The sequence below is a fragment of the Chiloscyllium plagiosum genome, chromosome 11, assembly GCF_004010195.1.
Source record: "Chiloscyllium plagiosum isolate BGI_BamShark_2017 chromosome 11, ASM401019v2, whole genome shotgun sequence".
NCBI lineage: Eukaryota > Metazoa > Chordata > Chondrichthyes > Orectolobiformes > Hemiscylliidae > Chiloscyllium > Chiloscyllium plagiosum.
This window is the reverse complement of record NC_057720.1, coordinates 56,674,785-56,693,321: the sequence shown is the minus strand read 5'-3', so window position 1 is coordinate 56,693,321 and position 18,537 is coordinate 56,674,785. Positions and strand designations below refer to the sequence as shown.

Genomic DNA, 18,537 nt, shown 5'->3' with positions numbered 1-18,537 from the left:
AAACGGAAGTCTTGGAGGAGGTGGAGGGCGTGGGTGGTGTGTCGAATGTATGTGGGGAGTTCCTGTATGTGGGGGATAGGACAGTGTTGAAGTAGGTAGAGATGAGTTCAGTGGGGCAGCAATTCAGGCAGCATCCGAGGAAGGCAAAATCGACGTTTCGATTATTCCTGATGAAGGGCTTTTGCCCGAAACGTCGATTTTGCCTGTCCTCGGATGCTGCCTGAATTGCTGTGCTCTTCCAGCACCACTGATCCAGAATGATATTTCAAGGATTTCACATCTTTTGTTTCACTCAAACTTGCATGATAAATTCACATATTGAGATGAAAGGTTGCCTGCAATTTGGAATAAAACAATGCCACAGGCACCAGGATCTACAAAGGAATAATGCAGAGAGAAAGCAACATGGGCTGTTAACAACAAGGATCCTGAAAGCTTTTCTCTCTTCTCTCTCAAACTCAGGAACTAGCTGATAAAGAGCAACTTGAAATAATAAAATCTATTTACTGAGAATTCCAAGACACCTATAGCTTCACCACCATCATCTTTCTTTTAAAATTTTATTAGCAATGATTGAATGCGTTTCTTATTTTTTCAATAAGTAATAAAGCTCCACTTGCTTTACTCAAGAAAACCTGGCATTGGCTCCCCTTCACTTCTAATCTGGTTAACTAAGTTCAGTTAAAGTGTCAAAAACAGAAATTGCTGTAAAACATCAGTAGGTCTGGCAGCATCTGTAGAGGGAAAGCAGGTTTTGGGTCCAGTGACTCTTCTTCAAAACACTTTTGTCTTCTGTCTTGAAAGCGGGTCACTGGACCTGAAACATTAACTCTGGTTTCTCACCACAGATGATGACAGATATGCTGTGTTTTTCCCAGTAATTTGTGTTTTTGTTTCAGATTTCCTCGCATCGGCAGTTCTTTGGAGGTATTTTCGCTACGTTAAAGTGAGATAGCTAAGTGCTAGAAGAGATAGGGCTTTTGCCCGAAACGTCGATTTTGCCTGTCCTCGGATGCTGCCTGAATTGCTGTGCTCTTCCAGCACCACTGATCCAGAATCTGGTTTCCAGCATCTGCAGTCATTGTTTTTACCTCCTTGAAATATCATTTCAGTGCCTCTTAATTAAAATGGACATTCTAGTGCAGCTACATTTGCATAATGCAAATGGGCTGCGTGGGCTTTTCAGGTGATCACAGCAGTCATTTTAAGTCAGTAATACCTTTTTAAAAATTGTTCATTAGTCTATGAATGTGTCAGGCATTCAAATCAAGGAATGAAAGTTGAACATTAATTGTGAATTTTAACTATGATTTAACTATCCTGAGGTTGAGATGACAAAATTGAATTTGATTGTGGTGCCTATGACCAGAGGTTGTAAAGTAGAGAAATAGTGGCATCCTACCAAGGATTTCTAACCTAATTTATTTCTATTAATCTTTAGGATTCTAATCATTGTAAAATAAAATTAGAAGAGTTGAGAAATGCCTCATATATTAATATTTTATGGATTAATGCTGAATGAAGTCTAATAATTGTAAAATGTTTGTGACTGTATAAAATGATTGACTTGCTTTTATTTCATTTTATATTTCCAGACATGGAGATGACTTGATAGTTACACCATTTGCTCAGGTATGTTTAATTTTTAATTTCTGTTGTAATAAAAAGGGACATATTTGCTGAACTTTTAGTTGAGCATATATACTATCTTTCACATCAGATATTCTTTCTTTCCTTTATCCTGTTACTGTATCACTGGTATAGCAACCAGACAGCCTGTTCTCAGAATGCTGAGAATGCCACTCTGAAGGTTGACACTGAGCACCTGTGCACATGTGATCTACAGGTCTATATTTCCGCTGATATGGGGGTGCTGATGTTGGACTGGGGTGGACAGTCAGAAGTCACATGACACCAGGTTATAGTCCAACAGGTTTGTTTGAAATCACAAGATTTTGGAGTGTTGTCCCTTTGTCAGATGAAGTCTTCATCTGATGAAGGAGCAGCGCTCTGAAACCTTGATTTCAAACAAACCTGTTGTACTATAACCTGGTGTCGTCTGACTTCTGACATTTTCCCTCTGATAGTTTACTACTTCCTTATCAAGAAGACATCTCCAATAATTTAGTTTCTTCCTCACAACTGAAGAAATAAATGGCTTGTAATTTTCCTCTTGTCTCTTGCGAGAAATAAACATAAAGGTGGTAGTTGACTAATAGTACCCTACCTAAATAGTGCACAGATTTTTCTAGACTACTTTTGTCAATTGCCCAACAAACACAGATGGAGTTTGATGGTGATTGTTCATGTGATGCTATGCCATCCTTCACTTGACATCAATACTTGTAGTGCATTCCCCAGATGTGTATTGAAGTGCATTGTATGTCCCTTTGAAACTCAGTCGGCATATTAAGATTTGCACTAACGACATACGCCTTTTAGTGCTAAAAATGTTTCATTGTAAGAAATCCCCACAATAATCCAGTGTGTTGTTAGATGTCATAACTAAGTACTTATCTGTTTTATGTTTGGGAAATTCCAACCCTGGTCACTGGGTGAGATCTATGGACATGATTCAGCAACAGTTGCTGGAGGACAATGTGTCCACATAGCATGTTTTCCCATAAGTATGGCTGGTTGACATTTAAGCATAGAATCTGAATGAAACTTTTTTTCTCCTGATTTCCCTTGGCTCAATGGGGTGAAATTGGTAATCTTCAATCACATAAAATGGGCTAATAGTGTTCCTGCAGCTCAGTTTCATTCTCAGTGCACATGATTATTGCACTATGACTGCTGTTCAGCTAGTTGCCTTAACTCAGAAGGGTATTTGAACCTAGCACCTCATTCACATTGCTGATCCAATTATCTGGACGAAGTAATCTTTAAATTGCATGAATAAACCATAGTGCACTTTTGTTTTAGGTACTGGCCAGCTTGCGAAGTGTAAGGAGCAATTTCTCGGTACTAACAAACATTCATGGAGCATCAAGCAAGTAAGCCACTTGACAAATGTTATTTAATGGGAACCCTGAGCAGGTGGGAGCTGAAAGTTTGTAGTATTTAAAATAATATTGTAAATGTTCCAATATCTGGATTACTAGAAGTATTTGCATGTTGCAAAGAAGCATATGCATCTAAATTTAAGTCGGGATTTAATAATTAGGTGCAGACAGGCATTTACCAATGTCCTTAGAAGATACCTACAAGCCATTTTAAAATGGTTTTGAATCTTGATTCTTGAGCAAAACATGGAGCCTTGCATTTCCTAAGTCTTGAATGACTCACCAGGGAAATAGAAGCAGGTTTGAGAGACAGCTCAGGTCAACATTTTAATATATTTCCGTCGCATCTCAATACAAGCATATTTATTGTATTAGCTGTCTTAATTCCCTTTGCAAAATATTCTTGTGTCGATACAGGTCATTTTTAAAATTTTGAGGACATCAGACTAACAAGATAAAGATGAGAGGCACCTGACTGTCTATAGCAACACATTAGAAGAGAAAGAACATATTCTTTCCTATCTGCACATCTCAAGAATTTTCAGCTTTTATTTCAGATGTCCAGCATCTGCAATATATTGAGATACAGTCCATCATCATCCACAGTTGGGTCAGCTTATCTATGGAGGGAGTTTGCAAGGGATCAGCCTTGATCTTATTGAATATAAGATAAAAGGGTCAAATAGTCCACTCCTGGTCCTCCTTCAATAACTCATGTTTGAGACCAGCTAAACACTGAAAGTTTCAATCATGAATCAAGCTGGAGTGCAGATGTAAGCTTGTGCTCAGAATGGAAACACCAAACTTATGGGGAATTAAGATGATGCTGGAAAATAATCAACGTTTTAGAGGGACAAGTCTCCTGTAAAGCTCACAACTTGAAGGCAGGCCTAGAGCTAATTATTTCCATGCTGAAAATGGAAGGGATCCACAGTCAACCCTTGGAGTTGAAGAATCATTTTAGACTAATTCTACAAGAGTTGAAAATCTACTAAAAAGGACCATTTAACATAAATCTGCTTGTGTTTTTCTTTTCCCCATAATTGCATGAATAGTCCTTTTCTACAGTTTAAAGTAAAGTTTGCCTATAAAAGCAGTGTTTCATCGGAACTGCTTTTAGTGTTTGCCACAGTAAATATCTTTAAATGAAATGTCTCAGGTGATCTTTTAGATAATAACAAGAAGTTCATATTTCCTTTTTGCGAACATTATCTGTCTGTGCAATCAGAATAAAGCTCAATTATACTGATTACTTTTAATTTCCAATTGTTATAGCTACAAGTTTTACTATGCATAACACAGATCACGTAGTCATAGAGCCATAGAGATATCCAACTCATTCATGCTGACCAAATATCCTAAATAAATCTAGTCCCATTTGCCAGCATTTATCCCATATCCTTCTAAACCTTACCTATCTATGTACTCATCCAGATGCCTTTTAAACGTTCTAATTGTACCAGTCTCCATCACTTCCTCTGGCAGCTCATTCTATATATGCATCACCCTCCATGTGAAAAAGTTTTCCCTTAGGACCCTTTTAAATCTTTCCCCTCTCACCTTAAACCTATGCCCTCTAGTTCTGGATTCCCCCACTCCAGGAAAAAGATCTTGTCTGTTTATCCTATCCATGTCCCTCATGATTTTATAAACCTCTATAAGGTCACCCCTCAACCTCCAGTGCTCGAGGTAAGAAAGCCGCAGCCAATTCAGCCTCTCTCAATAGCTCAAATCCTCCATCCCTGGCAACATGCTTGTAAATCTTTTCTGAACCCTTTCAAGTTTCACAACACCCTTCTTTCGGGAGAGAGATCAGAATTGCAGACAGTATTCCAATAGCGGCCTAACCAATGTCCTGTATAGCCACAACATAACCTCCCAACTCTTATACTCTTATACTGATCAATAAAGGCAAGCGTACCAACACCATCTTCACTATTCTATTTACCTATGACTCCACTTTCAAGGAACTATGAGCCTGCACTCCAAGGTTTCTTTGTTCGGCAACACTCCCCATTGACCTTATCATTAAGTGTATAAGTCCTGTCCTGATTTGCCTTTCCAAAATGCAACACCTCACATTTATCTAAATAAACTCCATCTGCCACTCCTCGACCCATTGGCCCTTCTGATCAAGATCCCATTGGTGTCTGAGATAACCTTTTTCACTGTCCATTACATCACCAATTTTGGTGTCATCTGCAAACATACTAACCATACCTCCTATATTCACATCCAAATCATTTCTATAAATGACATAAAGCAGTGGATCCATGTTTTCATTGCCCACCCGTAATTGTCCTTGAGAAAGTGGTGGGGATCTGTCGTCTTGAACCACTGCAGGCTACCTGCTGTGGGTTGACCCACAATACCATTAGGGAGAGAATTCTATGATTTTGACCTAGTGACAGTCAAACAGCGATGATATTTCCAAGTAGCATGGTGAGTGGCTTGGAGGGAAAGTTGAAGTTGGTGATGTTCTCAATGTTTGTTCTTCTCGATAGAAGTGGTTGTGGGTTGTGGGAAGGTCCTGTCTGAGGATCTTTGGTGAATTTCTGCAGTGTGTCTTGCAGATAATACACACTGTTGCTATGGAGCATTGCTGGTGGAGGGAATGGATGCTTGTGGGTGTAGTTCCAATCAAGTGGACTGCTTTGTCCTGAATGGTGTCAAGCCTCTTGAGTGTTGTTGGCAAGTGGGGAGTATTCTATCTTGTATGCTCACCAGTGGCAAAAGTGTTGATCACTTCCTGGACATTCCAGGACTGATGTTGGTGCCCAGCTCTAAAGCAGATCAATCACTATAAACCACAAGTAGCCCTTTGCTGTGCACTTATGGGAGGGAAATGATAAATGAAAAGGAAAAGTTTCTGTGGGCACTAGTGACGTGAGTGACATGAATTTGGAATTAGAAGCTCATAATGATATTTTAACTTCTTGTTGCCACCTGTCTAATCAACTGCCACTGTAAAGGCAGCTATTAAAAATGAAACTGTACAGACTGCTTGTTCTTAGTGACCATACAATGTTAGAACACTGCCTAAATAAGCATGACTTTTTTTTTAATGCCTAGCCTTGCTGAACATCTTGTCATTGTTCAGTGTGGGAGCATCACATGTTGGAAAGCTTTTAAACAATTAAAATGGTGAACATTTCTTGAACAATATGAAGAGCAAAGAGAAAACAAACAATAAAAAGTTACATTTGCTTCTGGGATTAATCAGGAGTTACTTAATGATAAATTTGCAACCAATGAATTTTCACTTTCAGATCAATCAGAAGCAGTTGTCCATTAAATTCTGTCTGGCTTGTTGTGCCTGACACTGCACTGCTGAATCATGGTAAAGGTGATGTACCACCTGCTGATTGTCCTCATCATCTTCCTCAGAAATGTGCTGCTGCTCTGCTTGCTCTTCAGAGTCCATCTGTGTTGCCTACTCTAGTTGTACAGAACAACATGTAAGGATTATGTAGTACACTCTTTCTGAATTGTACTGAAAGACAGTTGTGTAACCCCACAACAAAACTTCCATAGGGACCACCTCTTCAGCAGGCTTATCATCTGCTCCACAAGGGTACCAGTTGAGAATGGGCTGAATTGTATCTATGCTTGGCATCAGCCAAGATTGTAAAGGGTAGCAGTACCTTAACGAACGCCATTTGGAAATCCAATTAAGTTACATTTACTGGTTTCCTTTATCTATCCTGCTTTGTTACCTTCTCAAAGGACTATAATAAATTTGTCAGGCATGATTTCCCCTTCATGAAGTCATGTTGACTGCTTTGTTTTATTAGATATTTCTAAATGTTAAGCCATTGCATCCTTTATAGTAGACTTTAACATTTTTCCAGTGACAGAAATGAAGCTAATAGACCTATAGTCACCAGTTTTTTTTGTGTGTGTGTGTCTCTTCCTTTATGAATAAAGGTTATAAATTCACAGTTTTCCAGTCCTCTATGACTTCACCCAAATCCGAGGATTCTTGAAACATTATTATTACTGATGAATCCATTATCTATGTAGCTCCTTCTTTTAAATAAGTAATAGGATTAGGCTGTTCAATCCTTCAAGTTGCTGCACCATTTAATAGGATCATGGCTGACCTGACAGTCATCGCATCCAATTTCCTGCTTTTTCCCATAACCCTTGACTGACTTAATGTTCAAGAATCCACCTCAGCCTTAAATATACACAAGGACTTTGCCTCTACAACTCTCTCTGGCAAGGAGTTCCAGAGATACTCAATCCTCTGAAGGGAGAAATGCCTCCTCAAGTCAGTCTTTAATTAGTGCCCTTTATTCTGAGACTATGCCATCTGGTCATAGACTCTCCTTGAGGGGAAATATCCTTCGTGTTTACCCTGTTTGATATTTGCTCGTAAGACAGTCTCTCCATACCAGGATTCATCCTATTGAACCTTCGCTGAACTGCCTCCAATGAAATAATATCTCTCCTTAAATAAGGTGACCAAAACTGTTCTCAGTACTCCAGATGTGGTCTTACTAACATCATTTAAGTTCCAGTTAGATTATCTGTCTCTTATACACTGTTTACCTTGACATGGAGGCTACTAGAATGTTGGCCCCTCTGATTACCTGCTGAATCTGTGCACTAGCTTTGTGTTTCATGCACAAATAAGCCTAAATCCTTTTGTTTTAGAGCTTTTTGCAGTTTTTCTCCATTTAAATAATACTCTTTTTTTTCTTTTGTTATCCCTTCCAAAATGAACAATTTCACGTTCTCCCACATCATACCCCATTTGTCAACTTTTTGCCTACTTAATTAATCTACTAATATCTGTCTGTAAGCTATTTTACAATCTAAGGATGCATTCCATCATGCCCAGGGGACTTATCAGTCTTTATGCCAATTATTTTTCAGAATCTCTTTTCTCCCATGATTGTTATTGTGGGTGTTTCCTTCAATTGCCCTTGCCCCCACTAGCACCTCAAACCCTTTGTGTTTTAGTACTTTTAGAATGCAATTAATATCTGGTACCATTAATCAGGTACTTTGTCAGGTCATGGTACAACATTATTATTTCCCTAGCCTTGTTCTCTAAGCAGCCTCCGTTCACTTTGGTGCCAGGTTTCTTTTTTTATATGTATTGGAAGAAGCTGTTTATGTCCATTTTTATATAACATGCTAGTTTTATTTTCTCCCTCCTTTATTATATCTTGGTAACGTTTTGTGAATTTTAAAACTTGCAATGTGCCAAAGAGGATTGAGTATGTTTGTTCCTTCAGTTTGATACTATCCTTAACTTCCTTGGTTAATCTCCTTCCTAGATTCCTTCCTTGATGGGATATATCTTTGCTTTGAGACATAGACTATTTTCTCAAATATCAGCCACTGTTCCTCAATTGTCTTTTCTGCTAAACTCCTTTCCCTGTGCACTCCAATCAAGTCAGCTCTTACCACTATGTAATTGTACTTGCATAAGTTTCGCACAGTTGCTTCTAACAGAAGTTTGTCACTCTCAAACTGAATTCTTAATTCTGGTCACTCCTACCTTAGGGGTTCTGTCACTTTGAGGTCATCAACTAGCTTCATTATACATTGCCAGGTCCAAAATAGCTTGATCTCTGGTTGGATTCACAAACTATTGTCCCAGGAAATGGTCTCGCATACACTTTATAAATTCTTCCTCTTGGGTACCTTTGCCAATTTAATTTTGCCAATCTGCATGAAAATTGAAGTCACCCATGATTAGTGTACTTTTTAAACTTTCCCTCATTATCTAATTGTTTCATTCTTTGACCTCCAAAACAGGTGGGCTACAGGATATTCCTATGTGCCATCTTCCCCTTGTCATTTCTTATCTCCAACCACATTGATGCTATATTTAATCCAAGATCATTTATTGCTATCATACTTATTCCAACTCAGAATAACAAAGGTACCCCACCACCCTCCGTTTCTGTTTGTCCTTTCAAGAAGTCATATCTTCTGAATATTTAGTTGCCAACTTTGATACTGTAATGGCAATAAGATCATAAACATTAACTTTCATTTGTCCCATTAATTCACTTATTATATTCTTATTCCTATATGCATTTAAGTAAAGAGCCATTAATTTTGTCTTTTTACCATTTATTTCCCTGTGACATTGTTTGTTGCTGTTTTCCTATGCTTTCTATCCAGGTATCATGATTAAAATAGTTGCCCTGCAATGCTACCACATCCTTTTACTTTGTAGGTTTATATGTCCCTTCTCTCAAACCCTCCCTCCATCCTGTAATTGTTTTAGCATCCTCTCTCCCTTTCACTTTTTTTATTCAATTGTTTTTGGGATGTTATTTGTATCGTGTGCAGTGATGATAGATACAAAATGTCTGTTCAATTCATCTGCCATTTCCCTATTTCTCATTGTCAGTTTCTCAGGTTCTGAGAGGACCAGCGCTTCCTTTACTTTTCTGCCTTTAAATGCCTGAAGAAACATTTTTTGTTTTATACTTCTATCCAATTTTCTCTTGTACTTTAATTTTTTCATCATTGTTCTTTCAGTCACAGTTTGCTTTTCTTATATTCTAGGCACTCTTTTGGTCTGTCACTAATCTTGCTGATACTGTCTAAACTTTCTTATTTATCTTTGGATATTGCTTTCTTCCCCTAAAGTCTTTCTTCGTTCGTGGAATGTACTTTTATGAAACGTCTCCTTAAATGTCTTCAATCCCATCTCTATTGACCTATCTATTAACTTTATTTCCAAGTTTAATTTCACCAGCTCGATTTCTTGCCGTCATAACTTCCCTTATTTATTTTTAAAATGCTAATCTTAGATCCTCTATTCTTCCTATGAAACTGAATTAATTTTGCAATCATATCATGTTCACTGCTGTGCAGGAGGACCTTTATAATAAGATCATTAATAAACCATGTCTCATTGCAAGTTACCAAATCAAAAAATAACCTATTATCTGGTTGGCTCAAGAATGTGCTGCTCTAAGAGTCAGTCTCATAACTGCTCTCAGAAATCATCTCCACAGCTTGTCATTCTGATTTGTCCAATCTACATGTAGGTAGAGTTCACCTATAATTACTGCCATACGTATCTGACAAACCACTATTGTATCGTCCTTCTTCACTCGGATAGCTGGAGGCTAAGTTCTAGAGCACATTCAATGTGATTAATTAATAGGTTTCCACATAAAGACCTTAAATATACAAGGATAGTACAGGAAAATGGTGTTAAGTAGAAGACAGCCAGGCCATCATCTAATTGAATGGCACAGCAGGCTCAAAGGGGTGAATGGCTTACCCCTCCTCCTATTTCTTATGTTCTTAAATCTACTTCACTCCCAATCACACCACCTTGCCTCTGATCGTGGATTGAATCAGAAAGCATAGACTATTTAGTTTAGAAGGATGAGAGGTTTCTAATTGAAACTTAGAGAAACCTGAGAGGACTGGATAGAATGAATGTGTAGAAGAGGTTTCCATGAATAGGGAAGACTAGGACGTGAAGCCATAGCCTCAGAATGAAGGGACAATCCTTTGGAACTGAGGTGAGGAGGAATTTCTTTAGCCAGCGGGTGATGAATTGGTGGGAGAAGCGTGATTGTATTCTGAAAGGGTCCAGATAGTTTACAATGCATCAGACTGGGGCAGTGCTTGTAGCTTGGCTTCCAGCTCTTTGACTTTGAGCTGAAGCTTTATGAGCCACATGTACTTGCTGCAGACAAAATTGTTCTGAATCACTCTGGTGTCCATTTTTCAGCCTGCAATTTGCAGTCACAATATAACACCTCCATTGACGACTTTATTTTGTGTTGATTAACTATTTTTGATTCATGATATAATTAGACCATAAGATATTGGAGCAGAATTAAGCCATTCAGCCCATCGATTGTGGCTAATATGTTTCTCAACCGCATTCTCCTGCCTTCTCCCTGATCCCCTTACCAATCAACAACATGTCTTAAAGGCACTCAATGACATGGCCTCCATAACCTTCAACAGCAATGAGATCCACAGGGTAACCACTCTCTGGCTGAAGAAATTCCTCTCATCTCAGTTCCAAAGGGCCGTCCCTTCACTTTGAGGTTGTGTCTTCCAGTCCTAGTCTCTCCTACAAGTGGAACCATCTTCTCCACATCTGCTGTATCCAGGTGTCTCGGGATTCTATAAGTTTCAATCAGGTTTCTCCTCATTATTTGAAACTGCATTGATCCAGCTCCTCATATGACAAGGCCTTCATTCCTGGATTCATTCTTGTAAACCTCCTCAGAACTCAACCCATGCCAGCACATCCTTCCACAGATAAAGGGCCTATAAGTGCTCAACATATTTCAAATGTGGTCTGGCCAGAACATAGTACAGTCTCAGCAATACAATTCTGCTCTTGTACTCTAGTCCTCTTGAAATGAATGCTAACATTGCATTTGCCTTCCTAATCATCATCTGAACCGACATTTAGCCTTAAGAGAATTCTGAATGAGGACTCCCAAGTCTGTTTGTGCCTCAGATTGCCAAAGCCTTTCCCTGTTTAGTCGACGTCTTTATTCTTCCAACCAAAGTACATAATCTCACATTTTCCCACATTGTATTCCATCTGCCACTTCTTTGCCCACTCACCTAACTGTACCAAGTCTTTCTGCCGCCTCCCTGCTTCCTCAATGTACTTGTGCCTCCACCTTACTTTGATTCATTTACAACAATATCCTCCGTTCCCTCAATAAGATTGGTAATATATAACACATAGTTGTAGTCCTAACATGGACCTCTGCGGAACTTGACTAGTCACTGGCTGCCATCTTGGAAAAGGCCGCTCTATCTCTACTCTCTGCCTTCTGCTGGTCAACCAGTCCTCTATCCATGCCAGTACCTTGCTCCTAACACCATGGTCTTGGACCTTATTTAGCAACCTTCTATGTGGCATCTTGTAAAAGGCCTGCTGGAAATCCAAATAGATCACATCCACTGACTATCCTTTGTCTAACTTGCTCATTACCACCTCAAAGAATTCTAACAGATTTGTCAGGCATGACCTCCCCTTAATGAAGCCATATTAACTCCACCCTATTTTACCATGCAGTTCCAGCCTTAATAATGGACTCTAAAATTTTAATCAACAATGGAGGTCAGGCTAACCAGCCCATAGTTTTTTGTCTTCTGCCTGCCTCCATTCTTAAACAGTTTGTTATATTCATCATTTTCCAGTCCTCTGGGACCCTCTCTGACTCCAGTGATTCCTTAAAGATCACCACAATGCCTCTACAATGAGCTCAGCTACTTCCTTCAGAACTGTGGGGTGTAAGCCACCTGATCTAAGTATTTTATCCACCTTCAGACCTTTATTTTCTAGCACCTTCTCCTTAGTAATGGCAACTATATTCATCTCCGCTCCCTGACTCTCTTGTAGTACTGATATGTTGCTGGTATCTTCCACTGTAATTCAAAGTACTGAGTCAGTTCATCCACTTGTTCTTTGTTCTCCATTACTCCTTCTCTAGCCTCATTTTCTGGTGGTTCAACGTCCACTTTTGACACTCTTTTTTAAGTTTTAGATAACAAAGAAGAACTCTTGCCGTCTCCTTTAATATTACTAGCTAGCTTACACGCATATTTCATCATCTTCCCCTCATTTTCTTTAGTTTTATCCTCTGCTGGTTTTTAAAGGCTTCCCAACTCTCTGCCTTTGCACTAATCTTCACCACACTGAATACTTTTTTTCTTTTGCTTTTATGCTGTCCCTGATTTCCCTTGCCAGCCAAGGTTGCCTCAGCCTCCCCTTACTATATTCTTCTTCCATGGGATGAATTTTTGTACCTCCTGAATTAGTCCCAGAAACTCTTGCCATTGCTGCTCTACTGTCTTCCCTACCATGTTTCCCTTCCAATCACCTCTGGCCAGCTCCTCCCTCATGTCTTTGGAATTACCTATATTAAATGATAATACCGTCAGCTTCTCCTCTCAAACTACAGGGTGGATCACAGCCCCCTAGGGGTTTCTTCACCTTAAGTTCCCTAATTGTTTGCCTCATTACACATTATGAAATCCAGAACTGTCTGTGGGCTTCACTTCAAGCTGCTCCAAAACAATGTTATTATTCCACAAATTATTTTTCTTGAGATTCACTACCAATTTGATTTTACCAATCCCCTGCAAATTAAAGTCTCCATATTATAGTAATAGTGCCTTTCTTTCATGCCTCTTCCATCTCTTCATTTATTTTCTCCCCCACATCCTGACTACAGCTAGGGGGCATGTACCCAACTTCCATCAGGGGCTTCTTTCCTTTGTGGTTCCTCAACTCTACCCACACAGATTCTAACCCTTCTGACTCAATATTTATTTTATTTCTATCAATAAGGCAACACCACCCTCTCTGCCCATCTGCCTGCCCTTTTGGTGGGATCTGTATCCTTTGTTATTTAGTTTTTGGCCCTGATCCCCTTGTAGCCACACCTCTGTATCTGCCAAATTCAATCTGCATTACAAGCTCATTTACCTTGCTTTGTATATTGCATGCACTTAAATGTTGACTGGCCACACTTCTCAGAGTTGACCCCCTCATATGCTGTGCCTGAAGTTAGAGTCCTGACCTTTTCCATACTCTGTCCTATTGCTTATTCTGGAAACTATCATAATTTTTGCTGAGCACCCCCGTCCCACCTTAACCTTTTCCATAATTTTCCATACAACCCTCAATTATTTAGTTTAAAGGCCTTTTGCAATTAATAAACATTGTGCCCCTCTTGCTATTATTTATAAAACCTTACATTTATAAAGAAATTACATGAGTTTGAAAGATAACCAAATACTCAATACCTCATTAATTATCTCCATCAGGCTTGCTTTTTTTCCTCAAACACAGTCAGTCCATGGGAGCAGAACTCACTCCCCAACCTGTTCAATGAAATCTTTGTCACTCTCACACTTCAATGAAGCTTCATCTGCTCTCATGCTGTTTTATGAAGTCTTTCTCCTGGATCCTGGCAGACCAATACATCTGTAACATTCATTGATATCTTGGTAAAACTGGAGTTCAATATCTCATTGTTTTCACCTTCCCCTTCTTGTCTTAAAATCTATTACCATGGGTATTGTGAATCATGTGACTTGTACCCAGGTAAAGATGTTTTAAATTAAGCTTGTATATTCGGTCCAACTGAGATAAATGTGATTAGGTAACACTGTTTCCTTCTAAATATTGTTCAAATGTGAGTCATGAGCTCTAAAATGTTGAGTTTGGAATGCTCTTGTGTAGCAGACAACACGTTAACCTTTGATTTTTTTTTAATTCATTCATGGGATGTCTGCATCTTTGGTTAGACCAACCCTTACTGTCCAGAAGAATCACCACATTGCTGTTTCAGCACAGTCCACAAGAAGCGATGATCGGAGCTTTCTTGGTGGCTTAGCTAGTGAGTCATTCAGCCACACATAGCAGAAAAGACTCCAGTTTGACCACATACTTCACCTCAAGCAGGACAATGGTAGAGGGCATTAAAATTGGTTCAAACACTCATGAGTGAGGAAGATATAATGAGCATGATCCAGTGATTGTTGGAAAGTGAACATATAGGATATGGGACCAGGACAGGACTGGGTTTAGTTGTGATGCAACCTTTTGTGAAATAGCCTAACACACGTCTCTGTCCAAATTTGCATGAGAGCCAAAAACTGAACAACTACTGGTGACTGTGAAATTGCAACCCAGCAAAAGAAGACTGCTGAAGCTCTAGTTTTAACTCAACCATCTGGAGAGAAAGCTGGTTATAAGCTGTAACTATAGCCACCCATCACTATTGGGGGTTTAGTTAAAATCAAAGTGTATGTAGAGCAATGGTGAAACCTAGAAAAGCATGAGTAACATTTTTCATTTTGCAGCAAAGTATTTCCTTCAGAAAGCTGGTACTGTAGAGGGCACACTTCACCACAATGTGAGGAAGCTTGTTTTTTGGATAGTGAAAATAAACTTGCAAATAAGAATACAATTTCTGGCATGATTTGTTTAATCATAATGCTGTCTTCATAAAATTATTTGATCCAATATAATGAACAGATATCCTTCTCTTTTGGCTTATAATTTTATGGAATACTTGCATCTGGAAATGCTAAATTACTTTGCATCCTGGGTGCTTGTGCAGAATTTTCCAGTATTTATTGAGATTCTCTATAGTTTAATTTTAATAATTATGCAGCAGCACCAGTGTGGATTTACCTATATGCTCTGAGTTTGCAGAAGGAGTGGGCTGGTATCATTTGATACATGAGAGTGAAGAAATGGTGTTGAGCATTGAGAAACATCTACACAGTATTTTGCAAGAGCAATGTTTCAAATTTGATGATGTTAGTAGGTTAAAGATGAATTGAATGAGTGCAAGTCACCTTTTGTTGAGAAACTCATCACAATATTGCAAGACGTGAAGCAAGAAAAGTTTGAAGGGGCAAGCTCCCGAGATGATTACTGTTTGAGTTACATAGGATGAAGTTACGGAAGTTTTAAAATAAGTTTTTTGCGTGGTGTGGATGGCACTGGTCAGGTCACCATTAATTGCCAATTACTAATGGCTGTTGAGAAGGTGGTGATGAGTTGCCACACATTCCACAGAGCATAAATCTAGAATGCAGATCATGGAACTGCTGGCCAAGTAACAGTCTATGTACAGGAAGCCAAGACTCTGCAGGGACATGTCCTCCAGGTGAATTGTTCACTTTGGTGATCAGCGAGAGTGGAGGGAGGATATGGTACAGGTTCACAGGAAATGTTAATAAGGGGTGGAGTTGCAGTGGATATACAAACATCCAAAAGGATGTTAGGAAAGAAATTCTGGGATTTAAGACCGTGATGGTGAATAAACAGTCACATCAGACAAAATACACAAGCTAATGAAACCTCATTCCTCAGCCACATTGCCATTGAATGCCCAACTTTTGCTAACATGTTCAGGATTGTAGATGACTAAAAATAAATTCAATTAATAAATCTGGAATATCAAGTTTTTCTCGGTCATGGTGACAATTAAATTATCGTCAATTATTGTAAAGACATATCTGGTTCACTAATGTCCTTTAGGGGAAGAAATCTGCCATCCTTACCAGGTCTGCCTTATACATGACTCCAGATCTCCAGCAAAGTGTTTGACTTTTAACTAGCCTCTGAAATGGCATAAAAAGCCATCCAGTTGAAAGGAATTTAAAGAGGGCAGCAAATGCTGGCCTTACCAATGTGACACACAGTCAATGAAAGAATAAAAAAGCATCAGTAACCAGGTATGCAAAGTGATAAACTACAGATTGGTCAATCTGAAGTCTGTCATCCAAGGCAGCAGATGGTAATTCTCAACAAGTGTGTGTCCATCAGATTAATTCTCCTGAGAAGCATCTGAACTGTCAGATGACAATTTACAGACCTGAATCTCCACTTGGAGGATTCCTGATTTTGGTGATAACATCAAGTTAAATATCTATTTAAGTTCAACTTTTCCACACACAAGCAGAGTCCGAGATCTTCCTATCGTTTTTCTGGCTTTGCACCTATATTTTCCAATTATTGGTAAAATGGTAGCATTTATAGTAACATGACAGATGTTTACTTCAAGGAGGTGTTAACTTCTGCCTGGCACTATGCTATTTATAGTGGGTATAAATGAATAGACATAGTATAGTAGACCAACTGTCCTCCCACTCAACAAACTTCAAGTCTTGCTGCTGCTTGTCCTACCACCAATGCCAAAAAGTTTAAGAACTTCAGAAACGTACCAAAAGTTTGTTTTCGCTCAACACTTCATGAGAAAGAAAAATTATTGGAGTGTCAATCTCAACAACATTGCAAGAAGTCAGACACCAGATTGAGGTTAAAGTGCAGAGTTAGTTTAAAAAGTTATGCTGGTGGCTCCATTTATTAATTCCCATTCAAATGGGGATCCGTGACTTGGACTGTGCTAAATAATATATACTCCGGCACAGTGCTAAGGCAGTGTTACAGTTAGTTTCAGAGCTCCTGGATGTGCTATATTGGAGAGGAGTTCATCATCAACTGATTCCTGGCCCATACGAAAAGGAGGGAAGGAGATAAATACAATGAAAAAATCATACGAACAATATGGCCACATTACTCCTGAAAGTGAATTCTGGAGAGCATTCAAAAGCAAGTTAATTTCAAACAAATAATGTGGAAATAGAGTGGCAAAGTCACAATGTGCTTGGGTTGGTTGAGGAAATAGAGGTGCCCCACTGCCTTGAATAAACATGTGGCTGTGGTTAAATAGGTAGCATCTGCTAAGTCATGAAATCAATAATTTTTAAAGACCCTCCAGAGAACTATCAGCTTACTAATAGCTTGTAAAATCCACAGCAACTAAATTACAACCATAAGTCTTAATTTGCTGTCCATACGGCTCCAAAGTTTAATTATTCAAAATTATCTTAAATGCATTATTACCTCAGCAGCATCAGAGGTTGTAATCCTAACTCAGTTGCTAACTCCAGTAATCACCGCATTCATAACAAGCTGGTTATTTGGTTCCTATCTTAATATTCATTGTCAGGAAACACCTGGCCAAAATTGCAAGTAGCTTTATTTACAAATGCTCTGACATCAATTTCATACATACCATAATGTGAAAAGGCCAGAAGTCAGATGACACCAAGTTATAGTCCAACAGGATTATTTTAAATCGCAAGCTGTCAGAGCATTGCCCCGTCACTTCACCTGACAAAGGGGCACTGCTTCAAAAGCTTGTGATAAACCTGTTGGATGAGAACCTGGTGTTGTCTAACTTCTGACCTTGTCCACCCCAGTCCAACATCGGCACCTCCACATCACAATGTGAAAAGTACAGGCAGGAAAAAAACAGTTGGCCCCAACACTCCTGCCTATCACATCAGAATGGCATTTGTGACCTAGAGCTGTCCTTCACCCTTGTCCTTTGCTGCGTTAAAATAGAGAGAAACCTAGGCCAGCAAGGGTTTAAAAACTTACTTGGAGAATTCCACTGGGACTCCTCAGGCTGTCAAAACCAACCCAGTCAGTCACGTGGGGTCATCTTTTATCTACAGTGACTTGCTGCATGGTGTAATCTCTGTCCTAGTCAAGGCCTGAAGATTCCAACTTGCATTTTTTTTCCTAGCTCAGTCATACTAAGCTACCTGTCACAGATGCATCTCCCCCAACAGTACAAGTAGGATTGACGACCACCTGGTCCTTGTGGAGGTAGGTTGTGGACTGAGGACACTGTGTTACATGTTACTACAACTGTACTGAATGTCTGAGCTCAAATGGCAATACAGAGATATGAGTAAACAGATGTAATGACATTCTGAACATATTTAAACAAGTGTCAGACTTTGGTAACACAGGTGACTATATTGGCTTATCCCCTACCTAGAATCCTCCTTTCTAAAACATAGAACATAGAACAGTATAGACCCTTCAGTCCTTGATGTTGTGCTGGCCGCCTTACCTACTCTAATATCTAACTAATCTACATACCCCTCATTGTACTAACTTCCATGTGCCTATCCAAGAGTAGGTTAAATATCCCTAATGTATCGGACTCTACTACCACTGCTGGCAGTGCAT

The 18,537-nt window shown here is 39.2% G+C and overlaps 1 protein-coding gene across 7 annotated transcripts in view; it reads left to right on the top strand.

Annotated features, from left to right (window-relative positions):
• Positions 1-18,537, top strand: part of pde4ba (phosphodiesterase 4B, cAMP-specific a) — a 621,169-nt gene that overhangs the window by 459,075 nt on the left and 143,557 nt on the right. For all 7 annotated transcript variants that reach the window (XM_043699425.1, XM_043699424.1, XM_043699422.1 and 4 more), the window contains 2 exons: positions 1,596-1,632; positions 2,926-2,996. In XM_043699425.1, the coding sequence (XP_043555360.1) occupies positions 1,596-1,632; positions 2,926-2,996 (108 nt within the window). Of the gene's footprint in view, positions 1-1,595; positions 1,633-2,925; positions 2,997-18,537 lie in introns of those variants that run through there.